This window comes from Gymnoscopelus microlampas (genome assembly GCF_963454915.1).
Source record: "Gymnoscopelus microlampas genome assembly, chromosome: 14".
In the NCBI taxonomy this organism is placed as follows: domain Eukaryota; kingdom Metazoa; phylum Chordata; class Actinopteri; order Myctophiformes; family Myctophidae; genus Gymnoscopelus; species Gymnoscopelus microlampas.
In genome coordinates, this window is record NC_139951.1 from 29,487,836 (window position 1) to 29,513,206 (window position 25,371).

General features: G+C 39.6%; 2 protein-coding genes across 2 annotated transcripts; one reads left to right on the top strand and one right to left on the bottom strand.

Moving 5' to 3' along the window:
• Window positions 1–2,758: 2,758 nt before the first annotated feature.
• Window positions 2,759–7,598, top strand: tectb (tectorin beta; the record flags this gene model as incomplete). The annotated part of the gene is made up of 8 exons (XM_084078835.1): window positions 2,759–2,825; window positions 3,040–3,230; window positions 3,563–3,714; window positions 3,823–3,895; window positions 4,194–4,297; window positions 4,438–4,521; window positions 4,980–5,142; window positions 6,081–7,598. 8 exons carry the CDS (start codon window positions 2,759–2,761, stop codon window positions 6,243–6,245), a joined length of 999 nt encoding a protein of 332 aa, XP_083934961.1. The 3' UTR covers window positions 6,246–7,598.
• A 1,165-nt stretch (window positions 7,599–8,763) lies between these two features.
• gucy2g (guanylate cyclase 2g) lies at window positions 8,764–24,560 on the bottom strand (the record flags this gene model as incomplete). Its single annotated transcript, XM_084078286.1, has 22 exons — window positions 8,764–8,784; window positions 10,295–10,402; window positions 10,492–10,583; window positions 11,640–11,738; window positions 12,388–12,562; window positions 13,361–13,553; window positions 15,226–15,366; window positions 15,884–16,061; window positions 16,594–16,749; window positions 17,041–17,209; window positions 17,328–17,399; window positions 17,542–17,646; window positions 18,498–18,581; window positions 19,241–19,378; window positions 20,301–20,467; window positions 21,318–21,421; window positions 21,532–21,667; window positions 21,975–22,119; window positions 22,435–22,620; window positions 23,227–23,348; window positions 23,682–24,030; window positions 24,198–24,560. The coding sequence occupies 22 exons, from the start codon at window positions 24,558–24,560 to the stop codon at window positions 8,764–8,766; spliced, it is 3,303 nt and encodes a 1,100-aa protein (XP_083934412.1).
• Between the last annotated feature and the right edge of the window lie 811 nt (window positions 24,561–25,371).

Consider the following 25,371-nt stretch of genomic DNA (forward strand, 5'->3'; position numbering starts at 1 on the left):
CGCTTATACATGGGGTATTGGATTCAATGAATACGGGCATATGTCAAAATGTTTCTGTAAAAACAGAATGTAGCACTTGCTATGCATCCTATGTGTATAACGCATCATGAACATACAATATTGGTTTTAGCAGAGGAGCCTCCGATTGGTTTCACAATTATTTATATGATAGATACCAATCGGTGAAGTCCGGGAGCACTCAGTCGGAGTTCCAGCCAGTCTCCATGGGTGTCCCCCAAGGCTCAATTTTAGGTCCCGTCCTTTTTACACTTTATATAAATAATATTATCTCAACTCTAAATGATTGTCATGCACATCTTTATGCGGACGACACGATTATTTATTGTGTTGCTGACTCAGCCCAGCGTGCCAATATGAAGCTGCAGCTCGCATTTAATGCACTCCAGGATGCCCTGGTTGAGCTTAGGCTTGTACTCAATGCAAGCAAGACCAAGTTCATGGTATTCTCCAGGGCTAAAACTAAAACCACCAACCGTGACAATTTAACTATAAGCTCTTCAAGTGGCTCTATAATTGAGAGGGTCTCAGAATATAAATACCTTGGCATCTGGCTGGATGAAAAATTATCTTTTAAATATCACGTTGAAAACCTTGTCACAAAACTAAGACAGAAAATTGGTTTTCTCTATAGGAATAAAGCGTGCTTTCCTGCCTCCTGCAAAAAAACTATTATTGAAGCCACTTTTCTTTCTGTGTTAGATTATGGGGACATTATTTATAGGATTGCTGCCCCGTCGACTTTAAAGCACCTCGACACAGTATACCACTCTGCCTTAAGGTGGGTAACTGGTGACAGTTATGGTACACATCACTGTACTCTTTATGAGAACGCAGGTTTATCCTCACTCTCTGTGAGGCGTGATAAGCACTGGTATCTATTTATTTTTAAAGCTATCTCAGGAATGCTCCCCCCATATATTTGTAACATGTTGGATCGGAAGCCTAGTACCCACCAGACCCGTTCGAGTGACTTCCTGACGCTCAAGGTTCCATTTGCGAATTCAGAGCTAGGCAAGGCAGCATTCTCTGTCAGTGCTCCATCTGCCTGGAATGAGCTTCAGAAGTCTCTAAAAATCTGTTTACTGCCCTCATTGGGTCAATATAGAGCAATGGTTTCCAGCACCTTTGTACCAGACTGTAACTGTTTTATTTAATTTAATTTTCCTGTTCTTTCTTTGAAAAACTGAGTATTTCTATTCTCTGATTTTAATTATTCGATGTATGTAAATGTATTCCTGTTGATTATGTTGTATCTCGGCTACATTGAAAATGAGGGCTTGCCCTCAACTGTACTCCGAGTTGAAATAAAGGTTATGATGATGATGATGATTATAAGGCATTATAATCTGCTCATAACCCTGTATAATCAGATTTATAAGAGCTCAAAATACTCATTATGCTTTCTAGACAAGAGTGTAGTTTGTCATATCAATTGATTGTGAAGGCTGAGAACAAAACCACATTGGAGACGATAATGACGAAACTAACCAACTAACTAACTGCAGAGCAGGGAATAGACTATTTTGACAGACAACTACATTGATCAAATTGCAATGGCCAGTTGAGTCAGGTTGCTGCCTGCCATATTATTTTGCAGAATAACACACACCAGTCACAGCCCCAATGGCTGTGACTGGCAATGTGGTAAAGGCTAATATGACTTTTAAAACATTAATGGCAAAGGGTTAGTGAGGACACACACTAACCCCCCTCACCCACATACCCAGACAGTAGACAAAAGTGATCTCTATCCAACTGCCCAAGACTTTACCTGTGTGAAACCTTATATCCCTGAATGCTGTAAACCACAGTCTCCTATCATCTCTGCTTTGAGACACTAGTTACTAGTGTATGCTGACTCTTTATCAGAGCTAACATCACATTGTAAGGGTATCCATACATGTCGGTTTGCACTATTAAAAGCCTCTTAAGTGGTGTGTAGTTCCTGATAGCTTGCAAGACTGGCCAAGAAGGTTGAAGAGGGCCGCTGCTTTGTGTCTACCTCAAATTGTCTGATATAGAACACTGAAGTAGTCACCATTTTCTTAATACTGAAACAATACTTTTTTTTGCCACAACTCGGCATAATAGAATAGAAGATGATAGGATTGCTATGTAGGTTTGTGCATTATTATTATTATCATTATGCCCTGCCCGCCAGCTTATGGAATCTTCTCTTAGGCGACATGTTAGTTTGTGTCTGAGTGAGTTTGAGCATGTGGTGCTTTGACAACTGAATTTCTCTCGCCGTATCAATACAGGTCTATCTATCTATCTATCTCAACCTCTTCTGCCACAACAGCGCTTGTCCATATAAAGGAGAAATTTCAAGCAAGGACATGTCTAGAGAGGAGAATCACCCTTGCAGTGTGGGGTGCTTATCCCTTGAGACCATAGTCATTTGAAAGTCAATGTTCATCCAGCACAGAGGGCCTTTGTGAGTTGCCTTACAATGGAGTTCCCAAACCAGCACTGCCGAGAAGGGGACAAATGGAGAAGGAAAGAAGGGGGATGGGTGATAGTCCTTACCTGTGAAAGTATAAAATGCCCCCTCAAGTTTTTAAGCTGTAGAGTCACAAGCATTCGGCAACCTGCTGGACAGCAGATACCTGATACCAAATTTGTTGAAGTTGATTGAGTCACAGGTAAGTTCAATTTATTTCAGATTTACTGCAGTCTGTACGCCTTAAATACACTGTACTGGCAAACACATGCAATGTCTCTGCAGTTTTGAATAATGGCCTCTGTTGCTGTTCTGCTAATGCTGTTGCCTGTTGCATGGACATGTACTCCTCAAAAAGCAGGTAACTATTATATTTGTTAATTGTTGAACATTTTAGTAGGTACATTAATTATTTTGAGGTGTTCTATTTTCCATATGGCACTTTAGACTAACTCCACCCATCACAACAGATCACTGTTCCATTTTGGTTGGGATTTGTTCTCCACCGTAGGTATGATCCCAGCTTTCAAAGTGCTCCACCACTTTTGATGTTTTACTTTTGTGCTTTTGGTCAGACTATGTGATGGTGTCATGTTTTCCCAACGCCATCATCGCCAATGTCCCAGAGTGTCCTTACGGCTGGGAGATTGGCCAGTTGTCCATGGGTGGGCTCTGCTACACTGGGCTCAGCATCCCGGGCTATTATCGCTTCACCATCCCTGACTTGACTCCCAGAAACAACTCATATTGTGGCACAATGGCAGAGGTTAGGCACTAAGTGAGCATTCACATGCAGTAGTTGGTTTTTGTTTCTGATTTATCTTTATGTTAATTCTGTCTGATTGACGGGATCATGTAGTAGACTAGAGAGAAACAGGAATTATTACGGTTGAAAACATGGATACCGCGCAATTCAAACCCGGGACATCACAATTTGATCTGTCCCTATTATAAGGTACATGACTGATGCCACTAGGACACACCGGGATTTGCACACACATTTTCACACATTTGCACACTTGGTGAAGATATGAATATCATTCATGTTTGAATGTTGAATTAACTTGATTCTTGGTGTGCTAACTCTTCTGTTTGCAGTACGTTCCTGGCAAAGACGCAAGGTATATCTTCTACAATTCCATCGTGTCTAACGATACTTCGATAACAGTACGAAACCAGCCGGTCAACTACACATTCAGCTGCACATACCGGGCAGCCTACCTCGTCAACAACGCAGTCTTCAGCCAAAGGTAAGCATCAATCTAGGAAGCAGGGAGACCACTGTTACCCAATGGAGAACATGTGCATTCTAACCCAATGACTTGCAGTGTTTTTACTAAACCCTATGCTTTTTCCAGAGTGGCTACAGTTTATGTCAACAACGGGAGTTTAGGCACTTTTAGATCACAGTTGACTATGAATGTATTCACGGTGAGTATAGCTACTGAGTTTCACTTATTGCTGTGGATGCCAACTGCCACGTTTGTCACATGCAACGCATTTAAATCAAACCACAGTGCAGTTCTTTAGATGTGATTTGAAATATAATAATATAATATGTTCAAGAAAGAATAGTAAGTAACTTAAGTAATTAAGTAAATAAATAGGCCTACACTACTTACCAAAATAAAGTGTATTATTTTGGAAGAATTTGTTAAGGTCATTACATTCAAATCCCTGGCTAGAAGGTAATATCAGCATAATAAATCCTCCGAATTTATATTTGTAGAACTCCAAGTTCCTGTATGCCAAGGATGCCCCATATATAATTGACACATCTGAGATAGGCTCTGAGGTCTTCATCGGCATTGAAGCAAAAGGACTAAGTAACAGGTATAAGCAATCATGCAGCTCCAGAACAAAGACACACATGTTGAACATGTATATTTATACCTACCCCCAAATTCTTCGAGGGAGAAATGCCCCCAGCGCACTGGCCAATACTTGTTTTTTTGGATTTCGCTTTTTCTCAGATTCAAAGTTGTAATCAGCAATTGCTGGGCCACTCCCACTCCTTACTCAACAGACCGGAAGAGATGGAGTCTCATTGCTAACAGGTGGGCAATATAACACCATATATATAATTATATATAATTATAAGTGCACATTAACCACTTTAAACCGTGTGTCCATATTTTGGGCATGTCATTATAGTAATTTTCACAATTTATTTTTAAAAATTGCTAAAACAGCAGATCTACAAGCTCACAACGCGTCAGATTGTGATACAGTATGTGAGCTTGTCGATTGGCTGTTTTGCACACAACACCATCGTAGGACAAAGAACACAACAGGTCTTCTTAACCACATGAACCCTAGCGTATTCTGGGGCGAACATTTGGCGAAAATCTTCAGGCTGACAACGTATTGTGTTGCAACACGTTGTGAGCTTGAAGATCTGCTACTTTTGCCGAAGGCTATGTACCTTTATGGATGATTGAATCATTTGCTACAGCCTTCATGTTTGACTGTCTTCTGATGATGAAATGACATTTAATCACCCTCTCCCCCACAGCTGCTCATCCGACCACACAGTGATCATTTTTGAAAATGCCAAAGACAGCCGTTCCATGTTCAAGTTCAACTCCTTCCGTTTCCAGCGGCTGGAGAAGGTGTCCACGGTGTGGCTTCACTGTGACGTCCACATTTGTGATGGAGAAAGGCTTTCCTGTCTGCCGGTGAGTATGACACACCACACAGCATGACACCTGTCTGCCGGTCAGTCTCATGTGGCCAGACAACTATTCCACAATCTACTGCATAGAGTCTGGAACTACACCTCCCGAAAGTCGTGAAAGGAAGCTGTCATCTGTTTGTCTTTTCTGTTCACGAAAAATATCTTTTAAAATACCTTTAAAACATATTCCCATTTCTGATAAGCAGCAAGCTATATGCTTAGACTAATTTGATTTACTGTAAAGTACTGTACTGCAAAGACGAAACGGAAGCGTGGAGGAGGCGGGACATCCACTTTACCCCCGGATAGTTTTCAGCGCTTCCTTTGCACAGACTGTATGACGGAAGCATTTCAAAATTGTGTGAGTCAACAGTCTGGCTCGAGAGACTATCTGCCGGTCAGTATGACACACACCACACACAGTACGTGTCTGTTGAATGAAAACATCATGGCATAGCATTAACCACATATTATTAGTGTCCCTATGGGGTTCCTATGTCATAATACGCGAGCAGTCGGTGATTGACTGTAGATTGGTTATTTTTGACGAAGAGATTTGACGTAGAGGGGGAAAAGGAGGGGGCCAAGTATAGACCCCTGGGGGACCCTGGTCAACCATGTATATGGGGGTTAAGTGGTTAATTTAGGACAAACAGCCATATGTATTTACTTGCACTGAATAGTGTGCATTTATTTTATTATATTTGTTATTGTGGATTTGGGTTTCATGAAACATTCAGAAGGTAAATATACAAGGTTTGTTTGTGACAGCAGTGCTATAAATCGCTTTACATATATTTCCCAAAGAAATTATACAACTGTTATGAAATATAGAACAGTGCCAAGTGTATTTATGAAAGTGTTAAGATAGTGCCATTCCAATGGTCAATGGAAAACATGAAAATAAAAGAATAAAAATGTTTTTTCCTCTTTATCAAGAGCCCCTGCTCTTCCAGAAGTTTGACATCACAGACAGACCCAAGTGGAGGGGGCATCCTCACCACTGAGTTTAAAATGAAAGGTAAAATACATATCATATATTATTTAGAATATATCATTATAAACTATATTTTAGTTGTAAACATTGTCCTTCAGTTTCCCTGAAATATATTGGTAGCATGCATTTTCTTTTAAAACTGAGGAACTGTTAGCATGAACAACAACTAAGTAACGATCATCCTTGAGGTGTCAGTTTATCCATTTAAAGTTGTTTTAATGCAACTTGTGTTCCCTTCAGTTCTGCATTATCAGGTCTTAGTAGTGTTCTTCATTTGTGTCATAGATGCATTGTTTTCTCAACAGGTAGAGCGTCAAAGAGTGCACACATATCAGGTAACAGAAATATGATAAAATGGTTCTACTGACAAAGTGTTTTAGAATAATGTGAAAATTAATGAAAATAATGAACATACTTAACATATTGTTATATATAAGTTGTTTGAGCACTACCTTCTTTATATTTATCATTTATTATACTGTTGCTCAGAAATAGTTACAATCCAAGACCTCAATTATGCTTAATCAATTATCCTACATCATTGACTTCAGCCCCCATTTATTTTATTTCCTCTACCACAGGCACAACTCTGTGCATCCTGCTGGCGGTCCTGGTAAACATATGTCTTGGTTTTGCAAACGGTCCAAGATTACACTGAGGAGATACAGTTTCACCCGTTTCCATTTCTGCAGCTTCCATTCTATACATACTGTATAAGTGACAATTTGTTCATGGACAAATACACACATATGTGCACACGAACGAATGAACAAACGAACGTGCACACACCCACACACAAAGGAGAGCGTCAGTCAAGACTCAGGGAGTGTATATGCATATTGTGAGTTTTGTAGGCCAGCCTGGAGGTTACTCCAACCAAGGGTTCCCACTGCAGATTGCAAATAGTGTGTTTTCATTGGGTTTTTGAAATTTTGAGCAAACAGAGCCTTATGACATTTACATGTTTTGTTTAGCAAGATAATCCCCACAATTGAACACACTTTGTACGATGTGTAGAACCACACACGGAATTAGTATTATGTTTAAAAAAGGCACATATCAGATCAGAAAATTTGTGGCCGAGATTATTTGTTCTTTATTCGTCATAGAACCAAACATGAACCTCTCTTAGGGTTTATGTTAACCACAGACGTTATTTTCTGCGTAAATCGAGGACAATGGTTAAAAAAAAGAAAAAAGCATAAGAAATCTAACGAGGGAACCCATTGTGACATCACTTCTGTGTTTTAGGACTACAAACTAACTCTATTCTGTGTCTATTTGATAAATCAAAAATGTAAATTGTAATTGATACATTTATTGAACATTTGTATGTGAATACTCTTGTTAATATTGCAGGCTACATCATTTTGAAATTCTCTGGTCAAGGTATTGAATATATGTGTTTCTACAAAACATGTTTTTCACACTTAAATCTTTTTTGTGCATTTTTATGTCAATATTCCCTAAAAGTCCAATTTGAATTACTTCCTGTCAAACATAAATGTAATAATGCGCAGCAGGTCCAAACCAATTTCATCCAATAAAATCATGAATCATGATTTCATTCACCTGTGATTCCCTTAGTTTGATGTCCCTCTTCCACACGCAGCTGATTCGTTATGGAGACACTAGAGGCCAGTGCTACTCTGTTCTGAATCTAATTCCAGATGGTGGCCGGACGATGCATTACAAGCATTCTCGCTTTAAACTTAAACAGCAGTACACTAAAATATGTATCTGAAAACATTTGAGGTGAGAAATAGGCAATGCAGTAGCATGGATGTGTTCCGGCACTGCCTTGACAAGGCAGTGTAGTTGCATTTACATCCCATATTCCGAGGGGACAGGATGGTCGGCTGAGACACACCCAGCCCCTGTTTTACTAGGAAATGCATCATGATATGGTCACAAAAATCCATTTCATTTCGACTTTAAGTGTTCACTGTAGTCATCGCCATCTCTGTCATGTGACCTTTGGTTTTCTGGGCCTTTCTCTGTGGCTCTCTGACCTTTAGTGGATACGATATCAAACATTGATCAAAAACAGGTCAGGCATATTATATTATACTGGTTCACACCAGTAAATACAATACATACATTGTACTTTATATAGATAGGCTAAGATGCTTAGTTGGAACCTTGTCAAACACCTTCATGAAACCATCAATATATAATCAGGAGTGATTAAATGGACAGGGTTCAACTATGTCTTGTGATTACTGTATGTGTTCCATTCTGCTATTCTACTCTCTATTAGTTTTTGGGTAAACACATTTATATGCAAATTGGTGTACATTCAACAAGGAAACAAATGTCCCTACCAATGTTAAAACCAGTCTGTATGACAAATCTCTATTCAACATGTGGTAGTTCATTGCTGATGCACTTGTTTTAGGGGGAACAAGGAGGACGCGGAAGCCACAAACAGACAGACAGGCAGAGGCAGGGAGAGAGAGGCAGACCAACAGGTAAAAATGTGAGATGTACAGTAATAAAGGGCCTTCATTGAACTTCAGAAGCTTGACATTATCGGACGCATCATTGTGGTGTTGATTGCTTGTGTTCTGTCAGGCATAAGTCAGATTGTCACATGGAGGGCTAGAGAGTTGGGAGGGATAGAGGTCAGTGGCGCACCTCTTGAATCTGAGCGGCCACATGTGGCACCGCATTACACTTTGTGCATTCGGAAATATGCTCTGAGAGCGCACCCCAGGTGCTCTCTGGTTTTCGGACATTCAGAGTGCTCGGAGTGCCGTCGTTCGAAAATTCAGAGCTCTGTGCACACCGACCGCTTCGAGTGAAAAGCCGGGTTTTCTGAGCATTTGAACATTTGAGTATTCAACATGCATCTATGTGTAAAAAAACTAGTTATCATTTTTATTCATGGGATGACATTCATTTGAAAGCATTTCAAAAGAAATGGAAAATGACTGTTCGTAAGTTAACAGATATCAGAGCGAGCTCTGAAATGCACCTACTGTAAATATTACTTTTAAATTAAACTTTAAACTTTTAAACACAGGAATGTAAGACACTTTAATGTTCTTAATTAAAGTGATGTATTTTCACCGTGATGTATTTAATTCATGCTTTTAACGACGATAGCATGTGTTTGCGTGTTTAATACCCAGAGCTGTCTCTGGTGATCAATTCACGTTTCTACTACGTATTATTTTGGGGGTGGGCAGGAGCAGGGTCTGGGTGGCAAATGTGTCCCCCCCCCCCCTGTACCCTGTTTGTCCCATGTAATGGATAGGGTTGGGATCCAGAAACGGAGGAACCGCATCCGACATTGAGGATCCAAAATCGGTTCCATCACATTTGGCACCGTTTTCAGAACCGGTTTATCACACTGTCAGACCTCACATACCTGTGGTTCTCAAACTTTAATTGGAAAAAAAGTTGGAAAAAAAGTCTCTCTTAAAAACTTTTAATTGGACAGTTAAAGGATCCCAACCCTAATAATAGAAGTGAACAGGGAAGCCGGCACATCCGACCGGGGCTTTAGACCAAGGGGGGACATTGGGATTGGGCCAGTAACTCTCTGGTCACGGCATATGTTACTGAGCCACACATCTCTGCAGCATCACTCATGGGTAGGGATTCAGTTTTGCATGAACCAGTGTTAATTTTGACAACAAATTTTGATTCAAATGTTTTAGCTTTAGTTTTGTTGATTTAATCAACTAAAAAGTATTTTTGGCGGGCTGTGATGCCATAATGGCTGATTTACGCTTAGCTGTGTTCCGAAAATAGCCGATCTTTGTGAGCTTGTAGATCGGCTATTTTCGATCTTAGTTCTACAGTTCTAATATTTTCGTCTTGTTTTTATTTGTTAAATTGTCAATATATTTCATATTGTCATACTTTTAGTCATCATAGCTATTTTTTGTTCGTTTTTATTTCGTTTTCGTCAGTGAAAAGAAGGTAGTCGACGGAAATTTTCTGTCATAGTTTTAGTCGACGAAATGAACACTGGCATGAACACAAGCAAAGTAAAACTGGGGTGGAAGAATGGAGCTCTTTTGGACTTGGCTTGGGCCTTACTCAGTATATTGAAGGATTTCAAACTAGATATGACACACATCCAGTTTGGGTCAAACATTATTTTGGACAACAAAAATCATGAATAATTGTATAAAACACCACATACCTCTGATGATGGTTTGAGCTTGTGTGCAGGAGGAGATCCATTGGCAAACAGTGGGGGGTTGAAGCCTTGTTTGTTCAGTAGCCAGTAGGTCTTTTGACTGCCTTTACCCTGATATGGACATACACACACACACCGCAGCATCAAAAACCATAATGCTGTCCATTTGATTGCTAGAATTATGATGAGTATCCAATCACCTTCATTTCAACCTCTCCTCTCTCCTCCAGCTCAAACGATCCTACACGAGTAAGAATGTCCGCTGTGTCCTGGGATATATGAATCTTCAGAGCTGTATAAATTAAACATTTTCAACCAATTGTATCAGTAATAAGAATAGCGTAGCTGAGAATATTCGAAAACAAGACATAGTTTAATAGAGGCAAGACCTCCCTATAATTTACTATGTGTGAACAAAGCGGCACAAATATCAATGTAATGTTCAATGGTGAAGCCTGTGTGCACTCTGGCACTCCTTGTTTTTAATTACATTTCGCTCACCCCAGAGTTGTGGGTGACCAATCAGAACCCACTATTCAAAGTGAGACATTTTTTGCTATGACGTTTGAATATGCCGGCGAGATCTCACTGAGCACCCTATCTGGAACTTCGGTTTGGAAGATTAATTTCCAAGGGGCGGTTGCAAACAGATTCAAACGTCACAGCATAACAAATCCCACTTTGAATAGTTGGTTTCCAGGCTAGGTCTGACGTCACACACAACAGAAACCATTGCCTAACGAAACGTCAGCTGTTGCCAAACAACAGCAATAGATAGATAGATACCTTTTATTGACTCAATATATATTTATTTATTTATTTATTTGTATGACTGAACTTCCTTTGTTGCTACAACCTGTCTTGTCTCACCTTTCCTATAATTTGGCAAATGTTGTTCCCGTGTCTTGTTTAGTCCTAGCCTATTGTGTGTTGATACTAGTTATGTCCACCTGTGTCTGGTTAGTCCTTGTCTATTTATACCCTCTATGTTTAGTGTTCCCTTGGCAGTTTGTAAATGTCGCAATGCAGTGTTCTAGTTCTTGATCTCCTAGTGTTCACAGTATATTTCTCGTGTTTCTTCCTTGTGCTCCTAGTGTTCCTGGTATTGGTAAATAAATCATCTTGCACTTGACCTGCTCTGCCCCTGCCTGTCTACACTGCATCTCCCGAGGTCGCACCGTGACACCATATCCTAACAATGCAGACGTGCGCATGTCCATATTTAGGCATAATCATCTTGCCCGCCACAGACACCGCCACAACTTGAACTTCATCATTATGGCAATGAACTATTGCTATTCTCAGCGTGTTTTATTAATCACATTTGTGTGATTTGTTTCAGACTCACGCAAGCTGTTGCTCTCCATCCGAGAAGCTGTATTCACCGTGTCCCCGAATAGGCAGTAACGGGGCATAGTGCTGCCCACCACACCAGCAGCCACAGGACCTACAGTGCATGAACAAAGACATGAGTATGTATGCATTCCAATTTCTCAAATGTGATATAAAGTGGTGCTCAACATTCGAGGCTGTGACCCCCAAAATAATCATATTTGAACTGGGGACACACTTCCCCCCCACCCCCACCCCCCACCCTGACAAGCACTTGGAATTGTAGTTAAGGCATTACATTTAGTTTAGACTCTGTTCCATTGTGAAAATAGCCGATCTGCGAGGCATTGTGAGCATGCAGGTCACCATTTTGCCTCTAATATTTGACAATTTGGCCAATGTTTAACCATTTTTGGTACAGTAGTATAGTTTGTTGATTACTTTTGACGCATTACTTTGAAATATTTTTCATTTTAGAGGTATTAAAAAGGTATTAAAAGTCCTGAAATTGACACTTTAGAAATGTACAGATACCCTGTATACACTCATACTGTATGTTGGTTTGTTTACTGTTGAGTGAGAAAACAATGTTGCACATTAAGCAAATCATTTGGAGACCCCCCCTGGGGGTCCCTCCCGACCCACATGTTGAGAACCACTGATCTAAATAACTGAATCAGTCAAACCAATTCCAAATACCATCCACAATGTTATCTTTTTGCAGACAAGCAATTATCTCTGATTCGATGTATGTTTGTACTTGCCTGAGTGTATTCCAATGCGAAGCGCCAGGCTCTCGTTAGCCATGTGGGGAATTTTGAAGACCTTGATGGAAGACAGGAAATGCAGAGCCATTTTGGAGATCTCCACAGCATGCTTGTAGCCATTGCTGAGAGGCAGACCACTAGCTACCATATACGCATCTCCAATCGTCTCCACCTGGAAAAGATTGGAGGATTAAATTAATAAATGTTTAATACGTACATTAAAAACAAAATCACAAAGTAATACACAATACAATACAAAATAATAATAATAGTAATTGTTCGAATTACCCCTATTTCTTTTTTTTTCTTTACTTTAAAAAAAAACTTAAATCAGGTCTCTATCAAGATTCTAAGATTCTATACTGAACAGTACTGAGCCATACTGTACCATATTACCATATACCCTCAACACCCCCCGCTTCCTCTTCTCTGTATCTCACAATCATAGTGTTCAAAGTATTTTTATTTGATTTCATCATCCAGACCGTTCCACAGTAACTTTACAAAATGAAATGCACATGCTTTTCAAATGTGTATGAACAGAATAAGAATAATCTTTCTTTAAAAAAAAAGAAACACCTTCTCTGAAATAATAATAATAATTACTTGAATTTACATAAGCGTCTTTCAGAAACCCAAGGACGCTTTATAATACAAAAAATATACAAACTGTCTAGACAAGTGTCTATTCAGTGCGGACTTGAAAGAGTCCATGGGGAGAGAGTTCCAGAGGTCAGGCGCTGCCACACTGAAAGCTCTATCGCAGTCAGAGGGTCCGCTTATTTTTTTATTAGATTTGTTTTGCTTAGTCAACGTAGCAATGGTGGTCTTTTTGTCTGCCCCCGTGCAACTTTTGTTTACAAGGCCTAAAAGCCACACAAAGAAATCGTTAATCGCAATTATTTGTATGACAATTAATTGTCAGGTAAAATTTCATAATCGTGACAACAGCCCTACTCGCATTACGCACTTTGTAGACGTCGTACTGCTTGATGATGTCATCAAAGAGGCTGTAGAGCTCGTTGAGGAGTGTCACCACCTCCATGGCAGAGCTGATGGAGCACATGGAGGTGAAGCCCACAATGTCAGAGAAGAAGATGGTCACATTGTCGTAGGTACGAGGCTCTACCGACTTCCCGGCCATCAGTTGGTCTGCAATGTACCTGCAGACAATCGAACAGCAACATACTTTTAGTTTTTTTACGTGTCATTTTGTTTAACCCATTAAGACTTGAGACCCATTCTACAAATTATGCCTTCTAAATCAGTACTTCTCACACTTTCAAGATTTTTCAAAAAATGTTCAAAAATAGCAGGTGTACAAGCTTGAGCTTGTATATCTGCTATTTTTGAATAGCCGACGCAAAAATCTAAAATTACACAGATGCTTTCCCGGTTTTAATCGCTTAACTTATGACATCACAAGAACCAAACCGCCATTCTGACATTTTCAGCCCACTGACTAGTAGGTGTACAACGGTAGCCTAGCTGCTGCCGAATTCCCTCTACTGATTTTTGAGGAAGCCATTGGCTATATGTATATCATGGTACAAATTGGCCTCCTGGAGGCATTTTAAGAACCCAGTTTATGTTCTGGTGCCTTTGAGTCTTGAACCATAGGTCATAGACTGAAACATGTTGTGCAATGCAACTACATTTGGATGGCAAAACAAGTGTTTTAACTGTGCCAATAACATTAAAGCTGTGATCGTTTACAGTTGTAATATATAGAGACTATGACGAATTATACATTATATATTTTTGGATGGATTTCCATTCAGAGGACATCCATCAAGCCAGTGGTCTACACAGATCATATTAAAGGGATATTTCACTTTCAAACATGTTTGGGGTCATTTTAACGTTTACCCAGGTTTTTGTGAACACCCCAGACAGTTGTTAAGTTGTTTGATTCAGTATTTAGATATTTGATATTGATTTTATCAGACACGCCCCCTTCCTATATAAACCCATTGTAACTTAATTCATATATTAATTAATATATTTTTTGGGGGAAAAATGAATGATTATACAATAAAAATGTTAATTAAATTAATGAAAACATTTATCGAAAAAAACATGGCCCCCTCACGTGTTAGGAGGGCACTATGAGCCAGAACCAATGGGAGGGTGTTTTCAATTAATCTACAGTATCATGGTTAAAATAGAGTTTGAAGGAAGGTGGGAGTGTCCGATAAAATGAATATCAAATATCTAAATACTGAATCAAGCAACTTTGTTCACAAAAGTCTGAGTAGTTAAAATGACCCCAAACATGTTTGAAAGTGAAATATAATTATTATGTAATTAAAACTCATGTTGATTTTTACTTAGAGTAAGAGTAGAGTAAGTGATTTACTTTGGTTAAAATAAGTGTTAAATAGCTATATATTCTGATTGTACTCATTGTTGCTATAGAGTGTTTGTTCAGTAAAAGGAGTCTCCCATGTCTCTCCAGCTCTTTATTAAACAGAAAATGCATTTTCAGTGCTCTCTCCTGATTGGCTTAAATGTTGTCACCTACCTGAAAATGTACTATATTCTGTTTACTAAAGAGCAGGAGAGACCACTGTGACCGAACAAACGCTCTGTAGCAATGATTACTATCATAATATAGTACTTTAACCTTTTTAACTAAACAAAAACAAAAAACTCACTTACCCTACCTTTAACTTCAACAAGGGGTGAGGTTAAATTGTCAGTTTATCCATATATGCTTCTGGAGTCGTGCAGAACAGTTGCACCATATCGATATGTACAGTACAAACAGTATACTCAACAAAGTCCATGGAGGCCTTTGCGATAGACGGTGTCAGTGCTATATACCATTGTTACCTTGGCAACATGCTAGAGAGAAGTTTGTCGGCGCGAGCCTTCTCTACTGTAAGCTGATTGGTTCTTTCCTCCACAACTTCCTCCAGATGGTTTGCATATTTCTCCAACTTCTCTACCATGTTGTCCAGTATATTTACATGACTACAAGATAAGGTCATAGCATTGTTTTAAAATTAGAAGATAATATATTAACTGAATGTTCACATACTTCACAGGGAATTGTTTAAATCAAGGGGCTTCAACGGGGGGTCCGGGACCTTATCCTCAGAGATACTGCAGGGGGACCGCCAAATCTTTGTGTGATATATTTTTTTTTTAACCACTTTAACCACTTGAACCCTAGTATCCCTATTCTGAGGAGAACTTTAGCCAAAAATAGCAGATCTACAAGCTCACAACGCCTCGCGCTGCGAGGCGTTGTGAGCTTGCAGATCGGCTATTTTTGCAAAAGAGGTATAGGTGTAGAGAGGGAAAAAAGAGCAGATCAAGTTAAAAAAACGTTTTTTTTCTGAAACACAATTTTATACAATATAGAGGGGGGTCCCTGCTTCATCTCTCTCTCAGCTAGGGGGTCCTTGGCCTGGAAAACGTTGAAGACCCCTGGTTTAAATACAAATTAAAATATAAATGAATGAATTAAAAGCATTCTCCATCTCACCTGTCTGGACTGGCCTCCTTTAGCTGTCTCCGTATGACGCTGAATGGTGGTCTGGTGTCAGGGTTCTCACTCCAGCTGGCCTTCAGCAAGGCGTTTAGTTTCTCGTCACACAGCTGGTCAGACAGCGTTGGTCGGATGGGACCGCACAGGAGAGGGGTCTGCAGCTGTTTAATAATCTCTATATAGACAAACAGGTAATTGTTTTGTACCAGCTGGACCGCGGCAATATGCAACCTCTGCATGGTTAGGCCTGTCACAATTATTACATAATCGTCTAATCGTTATTATTGGAGACAATCGCAATAATTTTAGCATAATCGTCATAATCGTTATAATCGTTTCCATATTGAACATTTTTCACACATTTTCAAATATAAAAAAAGCTGAAATAGCAGATCTACAAGCTTACAACGCATCACTTGGTGACATGTAAGCTTGTAGATCAGCTATTTCTGCTATTTTCAAATGTATAAAATTATTAAATATGTCAATAATTTCTTTGTATATTTAAGTTATTTGTCATATCTGGCCTGTGCAATTTTTGATTACGAAGCCTAAAAGGCAAACAGAAATACACTTTTATTCCAATGTTCAATGCCACATAATAACACACAATTGAATCGTTATTCGCAATTATTTGAGTGACAATTAATCGTCAACTTAAATTTGTAATCATGACAGCCCTACACATGGTAATGTGTCATTCTAACCTTTGGGCTCCTGGTTGATGTCATGGTATGGGCCGGTCTCAGAACTGTAGATGAGTTCTCGCATGATGATGGCAAAGCTGAAGACGTCACCCTTGGGCGTCCCGTTAAATGGGATACATACCTGTCTCAGAAGCTCTGGAGCTGTCCAGTACATCTCTGGGACACAGTTATAGAAAAAAACTGATACTGAGACGTCTCCCCTTTTTAACCGTAACCGCTACTGAACTGCACTGCAAAGGAATTGTTGTATTAATTGGAGTAATACAATTAATACATGCAAGGTTAAGCTATGATATTGTGCTGTGTTAAACCATATGCGTTTCAGTATGTCCAAGCACAAATGTCATACCTGCACAATGTTTTGGATGTTTTTGATCCCTTGTGGATCTTCTTCAGGTCTCAGTTAACTTCAGATCAACTAATTAGTTTAACAAGCCTTTCACTGACCTTCATATTGGGTATTCTCCTGGACGATGACTCTGGTTTTGGTCCCCTGTTTGAACTCCCACAGTCCGAAGCCAGATAGTTTAATCTGGAGCCGACTGTCCACCAGACAGGTCTTGGGCTTTAGGTTTCCATGGGACTTCAGGGTGCTCTTGTGAATGAAATCCATTCCCTTCATGCAGTATGAATGACTGGGTTAAAAGCATGAATGGGTTCCAAATACCATGCGTTTTAGTATAGTATTAGCATGTGTTTAGGATGTGTTTTTCTGATGATATAAATGAGCTCACATTGACGATATCATAGGCAAAAGACAGTTTAAACATCCAGTCCAGTTCAATGTCTGTATTCTTCAAAACGTCCTGTGAAAAAAATTAAAAGTCAGATCAAATTATGAAAGGCATTACTAATTAGTACTGCAGGACATTCCAAATGCGTCACAATGCAGTAAGCATGAGTATTCTTAAAAATAAATGAGCATAATGTAGTTTTTTTTGCGATTACCCTCAGACTGCCTTTCTTGCAGTACTGCATGACCATGCAGATGTTTGGCGGTTCAATACACACTCCAAAGAACTGCACCAAGTTCTCATGCTTCAATTCTTTCATCTGTCTTAAAGAGCGTAGGCAGGTTAGGCACACAATACAACATTCCTTGGGCACTGTTACTTAGAGGCCGATTCTACAAATGCCTTCTAAATCAGCAGTTCTCGACTACTTTTTCCGTGCAAAGGACTCCCAAATTGATATATATATATTTGGCCACGAACCCCCATCAGAATTATTGTTTTTTTTTACCAGGGACCCCCAGAAGAGAAGATTTGTGTTAAAAGATTAAAAATTATTCAAAAATGTTCAAACACTTAAAAATAGCAGATGTACAAGATGTACATCTGATGTATATATATACAGTATAGCTAAAATAAAAAATGACACAGATGCTTTCCCGGTTTTAAGGGGTTAAAAAAACATAGAATTGGCGTGGTTGTATTTGGTCTCCCTGCTCTTCTATTGAGACATTTTGATCCTGTGTCTGGTTTGACACGACTGGTTGACAAGTGGTATACTGCCTAAAGGTCAAAATGACATTGCTCCCCTGATCAAGCAGAAAGGCACCGTTAACTCAATGGTAAAACATTTCAGCACTTAAGCTGGAGAACCCAGTTTTAATCCGGGGTAGAACAGGAAAGTTACAGAGGGGGTAGCTTTAAGTTTTAAATTATGGTGTTGGATCAAACAGATTTGTGGTGATTTGAGATAGGAAACTTGCCACTGTGGCCCTTATGATTTACTGGAGAACCAAACCAAGTTAAATTGTATTACTGTATGATACAGATTCGACAAAATAACTTTGTAATCACAAAGCAAATTCATAGTCGAGCTTTAATGAACAACTTTTTAATTTGAAATAAATAAATAAAACTGGAATGATGAGATGAACATAAATGATGGTACTTTACCATAGCAAACTCTTCAACGATGGAGGGCTTTCTGACATCACTGACCATCTGGTTCCTCAAGTATTTGATGGCAACTTGATTTCCCTGCCCCCAAAGAAACATCACATCAGTTAGATATTCAATCACATTTAAATGCATTTCATTTTGTGATGGGCATATCATATGCCACCAAGTGCTGATGGAGGACATGTCCAGACCATATATGTGTAGACACTGCCCGCCACATACAACGCCACAACTTGAAGTTTATATAGCAGACAATCAAATTAGAGATTTTTCATTTTGCAATTCAAAATATCCATCTGAGCAGTATGCTCTAGCATTTCTCGTTGAAACTCTTTATTAGCTGACATATGGGATGTCTATAAAGCATCTTGTTTTCACTATAGAGATGGTTCAAATCTATATATGTTTCATCATGTGGTTCCCTGAGATGCTTTGGCAATTTGTTGGGGATTTATTAGTGAAATGCCATGGATTTGGTTCATCGAGAACATATTGGCCAATTGAACTAAAAATGCAATTCCATAAAAAAATCCTTGTACATCCTTTTATTCTTCTTAAACTGTTTTGATGACCAATAGGACTTGGCACAGATGTGTTTCCTTGAGAAATGGGTCATGCTTGATTTGTACTTTGGGCAGTTGTCAAATGTTTTTTTTGTGCATCAATTGAAGGCAGAATTGAAGGCAAAACTGCCAAACAATAGACAAATGCAGGGTATTGCTAATCAGACCGAATACCTGGAAGAGGCCTATGGTTGAGTAGATGTGTTCTTTTCCTGACTTATCCCTCAGGCCATAGCTACAGGAGGAGACAATGGACTGGGAACCTCCACTCCAACTCTTACTGGCTGTGGTGCTCAGAGATGCCTGCAATTCCTGTTGCTGTTGTGTACACACACACACACACACACACACACACACACACACACACACACACACACACACACACACACACACACACACACACAATAACCATGTCACTTTATTTCACAGAATAATTATGTGCTTGTGTGTGTGTGTGTGTGTGTGTGTGTGTGTGTGTGTGTGTGTGTGTGTGTGTGTGTGTGTGTGTGTGTGTGTGTGTGTGTGTGTGTGTGTGTGTGTGTGTGTGTGTGTGTGCGCATGATTGATTGATTGAATACTTAAGACGTTTGCAGAGAAAAAAACACATGGAGGTACAGTTCACAATACAAGGTCAACTAATAGGGTTGAAAAAGCCCAGAAAAGCCGCAATGGCTTGTTTCAAATGGGGTCCTCACGTATTCAATTCATGGAGACATTAAATGACTGACAGATATACACTACTATGCAGAACATCATATGATTGTATGATCATATGATATGCATACAATGCATGCATTGTATGCCCTTGGCCTGAGTTTATCTATCTTTGTTCTAACACATTGGTTCCCAATCTTTTTAGCTCAAGACCCAAAAGAGAAATGTCATCCCGGGACCCAATCTAGTGAAAATTACCGATCTACAACACGTAGATGCGACGTGTTGTTGTGAGCTTGTAGATCGGCTATTTTCATTACTTTTTACTAGTATTTTTCCCCTCTAATTCATGGATTTATTTTTTATGGAATTATTTTGGAAAATGTTTGAATTTGTTTTTAACTCATGGAAATGTTTGAATTTGTGAGGAATTTTTTGAAAATCAAAAAAGGAAAAAGAATGCAGTATTTACTGCGACTCATAAAAATGGGTCCGAGATCCACATACGGGTCCCGACCCACTGTTTGGGAAACACTGTTCTAACAGACAGTGTGCTGTATGGGTGAGAGGAGGCTCAGACTTTAGGCTCTTTGATGATGGCGATGTCGCTGAATTTGATGAGCCACCACCAGGAGTCATCGAGCCGCGTCTGGAGCCGTAGTTTCTGCAGGAGGAGGACCCCAATGCAGAAGAACGCCAGCAGACCAATGCAGGGGACGGCCACTAATATGACCACCAAGGAGATGTCTGAGACAAATCAACATCATACATTAGGAAGGTTAGTTGTCTGGTCAAGATAGTGCCTGTATATTTCACCAGTGTTACAGTGATATTATAGTGTAATAATATTACTGATTACCTTCAATTTAAGGTAATAAGTTATATTATAATACTTCTCTGCCAATAAATGCAATATTGCTTTTGGGTTACTTTCAAAAACACCCTCAAATGAAGGGTAAAAGGACCTGGCATAATATTAAATGGAATACAGGCTAAATGGAATAAGGAATAATGCCATGCACAAGAATGTTATTTCAGTCAGGACAACCCATGAATGGATTAAAACATGTTTAATGAATATAAAATGAGCAATACTTTATTTTGGTTTGGCGATGAATGTATTGCTTTTAGAGAGCACACGTCCCCTATCAATAGGGGAATTCTTAATCCCCCCATAGTACATAAAAACAGATCCAAAACAACAGGTGGTAGCACAGATACCAATAGGCAGCAGCAAACGGCAAGCAAAGAATGAGCAATACAAACTTCACCGTTTAAATAGGGTGCTCCATCAATTAAGTGAGTATATGATTAGTTGAAAATAGAAGTGTGGAGCTGAGACCGACCAATGGTCAACCAGTAGCAACTGCACTTCCTGACTTAACTTGCTCTGTGCATGTGTCATGCGTGATGCCCATTGGTATTAAAAGCTATTTTAGCTATTTTATCATCCTAAAGTGTTTTGTTGTAGCCTACAGATTCTCAACCAAAAGTACCTGAGAAAATAAAGGAAACAATTTTTCTACAGACACAAATATTAAGTCCAACAACAACTGGTAAAGCAAATTTGTAGTGAATGATTATTAGTTGACTGTACCGTTTGATAGCCATTCACAGTGCTCATTGTTGAAGCCACACTCTGGCTTGTCAGACGGCGTCTTTCCTTTTGGCCAGATCACAGATGCAAAGTTGGAGGTTGGCCTGAAGTGAGCATTCCACATTTTGTATGCAATTTTGATACTGCATCTCTGTAGTTTCGCTTTATATATTAACAAAATGTAAATACTCATTTAGTTTTGGTAACTCTTTACCTGATAGCTTTGGAACGGCTATCATATTGGAGGACAGGAACAAACTTGGTGGTATCGTCAGTATGCTGTAGGTCATAAATGGAATAGTCCACATTCCTCTCCCCCTCTTCATCAAAAGTAACCAGTCCAGAAGCACCTGCAAAGGTGCAAAGGTTTCTTAAAGCATTATTTTTGAAAATTATAAACGTGAAATATTTATTTTAAAAAATCATATTTGAAGCAAGCATAACAACTTAAGTTTTTGGGAATACAGTGGCTTCGACTCAAAGCCACTGTATACCCCAAAACTTAAGTTGTCATGCTTCGAGATTGTGCCTTCGAGTGACAGAATATTATAAGCACAATGTCACAAATCCTCTGTTAATTTACCGATTTGTAACTGAGATAAACATTTTACACTAAGGATTTTGACTGTGTACGTTAATAGGATTAAATAAATCTACCATCGAATCGAATGTTGTTCTTGTTCTTTAACTTGAGTAGCAGCTGCCGTCCATCGTGAGGGTTTTTGCCATCTTTTAGGACCTCTTTCAAACCCATAGCATAAAGAAGCACTGCATCATGCAGATAGGCAGCATAAGGGCTAACCTGAAATAGTACAGTCAGAATAACACACAGTTCACATGGAGAAATCAAAAGTTCTTGGTTATCATTTCTTAACTATACACAATAAAACCCTTGGTGTTAATTCAGCCATTTGCATCTCTGAGTTAAACACTTTCTATTTTATTCATGTTATTATACGCACAAACTGTGATTTCGTTTTTCAAATTTAAAAGCTGAAATAGTGAAAATAGCAGATCTATATTTGTTATTTGTCATACAATGAATTATAGTGGCTTAAATGAATACTGAGGATTCTACTGTGTATTGAATTGATTCTCAGTGGTGTACTGTAATTACCTCATCCTCAGAGGTGAGGTTGCTCAGAAACGGAGGGTTCTTCAGCCTTTTATAAACCTGCTCAAAGAAGTCATAGTAGTCGTAGCCCTCGTATGACTTCTGGCCAATGATGAAGACCATATCAAACGCTCTTATGGTGGGAGCCTTGTTAATGCGGTTGTTAATGGCAATTTTCCACAAGTTATCCTGCTCAAGGAGAAGAATTAATATGTATTAGATTACGTTTGACAGATTAGGCCATTTGTAGACACTTAAAAGATTCACAAACTTCAATACTGAATGGAAAACTTTTTTAAAATAAGTTTTAGTCTAGGCCTCGGTCCGCAGTGGCCGTAGCTTAATGGGTAGAGGCAGGGAGGTTGTTTGGTAATCAAAGTTCACCGGTTCTCCTCCCTGCCTGCCCATGTCTACATGTCCCTGAGCAAGCAGGTCCCCCCAGGAGTGCTCATCATGATCATCTGAGTAGCCATCATCTGGGTGAAGATTAAATAGAATGTCGCCTGATATCTAGAACATTTAATGAATTTTGACTAGAACTGGTTCTTTGTAAAGATGAAATTGTCTTAGCAACGTAACCTTTGGGCAGTGGTGGCCTAAAGGTTAGAGGAGTGCACTTGTGGTGACTGTGAATATGTGAGTGAGTGAGTGTGAAGCAGGGGGCTTTTGAAAAAGAGATGGAACTGCCCTATAGGTCCTCCATTCCTGTCTCTTTACACTCTCCTATCTAAATAAAGCATAAATTGCAACACATAAATAAATAAATCATAAAACAAAATGAGTCTTACTCACCACACTGCCACTGGCCGCAAAATGCTGATTTAGGAAGAACACATACTCTCCATTCATCAGACCCTGTCGCTCAGCCTCCAGTAACAGAGCCATAGAGTCTTCACTATTGGTCACAACCACCACCACTGCAAGAGACAGAGGAAGGACAGGACATGAGACAGTAATACTGTAGGAAATAAAGATGAGGAAGATAAGTAGACACATAGGAAATGGTGAGATTTTGTTGCATCCTAAGATCAAAGAGTACTCTCAGTATGAATATGTCTACTTAGATTAGGGCTTTTTATAGGACATGATAAACAACCCAAATTGATCTATTGTTTTAAAGCATGATCTTTACTAGTGAATTATATTCTGTATTGTGGTAAAGACAGATGGAAAAGGGAGGGGACATACAGTACGTTATGTAACAGGCCCAGATTCACAAACAGGTAATGCTTCATGGACAACTATCCTACCTCTTGCAACTGTTGCGATGTACTGCAAATTTCGACGGATGAGTTGCGGGTTGCTAGTGTCAAACTTGACTGATGCAAGCACGGACACTTTGGTCTTCAGGAGATCCTCAGTAGTCCTCCACAGGGCATCAACTTTGTCCCAAGTGTTAGAGTTTAAACCCCCTCCAATCATTGCCACATGACTCCATCCAAAGAATTCCAGCGTCTTGAGAAGGACTTCTGCGCTTCTTTTAAGAGGGGGGACAAGTTTGATATAAGAGTCATAAATGAATTTATTGTCCATTTTGGAGGATTGCCCTACAAAGCCAAACATGGGGATGTTCCAAGTGGATGCGATAAGACCGGTAACCTGCAAACCAAGCAATACTGTTACCCCGAGCACACCAACAATACTACAAATATTTTTGGATAATAGTGGGGAAACCTACAAGCAGTGGCAATATGTAAATCTGATTAAAACGTAAAATCATCAAAAATGTACTAAAACCATAGTATGGCCCCTGAATGACAGTATACCTCAGCTCCTTCAGGGCAGGCAGGACCAAAGAGGGCAGATACGTTGTCTTTCCACACCTGGTGAATGAACCCCGCCAGGGACGCCTTTGGATCGCAGTCCGAGTCCATGTACACAAACTCTAGGCTGTAGTTGCCCAGAAGGGAAGGGTTGGAGTTGACTTTCTCCACAGCCATCTGCATGGCCGAGCCCAACCGCAGAGCGCTGAAAGGCACCGTCGCGTTCCAGGGAGCTTGGAAGCCGATCACTAACCTCTGGGCCAGGGTCTGGTTCATACCGTTGCCGGGGACTGCGTCGGCGGTCAGCAAGAGAAGAAGCACTGACATCTGGCTAAAGCCACAGGGTGTGAATATGGCACAGGGCATCCTTTATCACCACACTGGAGCTCTATACGGAAGATACAGGATCTGCGCTCAAGTTGCAAGGCTTAAATATCCACTCCCCTGGTGATGGTCACAAACTGCATTCTGCAAACAGTTGTAGGGGAGGGAATATCTAAGAAAGATAGAGAGAGAGAGAGAGAGAGAGAGAGAGAGAGAGAGAGAGAGAGAGAGAGAGCATCTCAGGGCATCATTCAGCTGTGATGGGAATGGATTTAGTAATTTCTTGCACTTTATTTTCCTTTATGCTGAAGTTTTTCAATTGCATAATAACAGTGACAGTACTGTACCTTGACAAGATTGGTCCTTGAGCTTCTCCAACAACTTACGCACTCATAAATGTGTACACACGGCAACAGTAGGCAAATACCACAACAAAATGTAAAAGCACACAAAGTAACAAGTTGCATGAAAACAAAATAATCAATGCATGAACAGGTGGTAGTCAGTGAGTTGCGGTGGGTTTACAGTCAGTGTGTTATATTGCATACATTATATGCACAAAGAAAACAATGTGGGGTTACTGTGCAGGTTTAAGAAATGTACTTGTTCAGAATTACAAAGTTGAACTCTCTAGATTAACATGATTGATATTTTACTTCCAATTTCATTGAGTATAGAACAAGGCAGTATTTTATCAGGCTTAGTATAGTGAGAACTGAAGATATGTTTTTTTTATCAACCATAAATCAGTCAGTTCCAAAGGTGCTTCATGCTTTAGTTTATTTTCCTTGTCAAAGTGCAAGTTTATCTCATCTCGCTATCTTTGATCTGTAACGCACACACACATGCACAC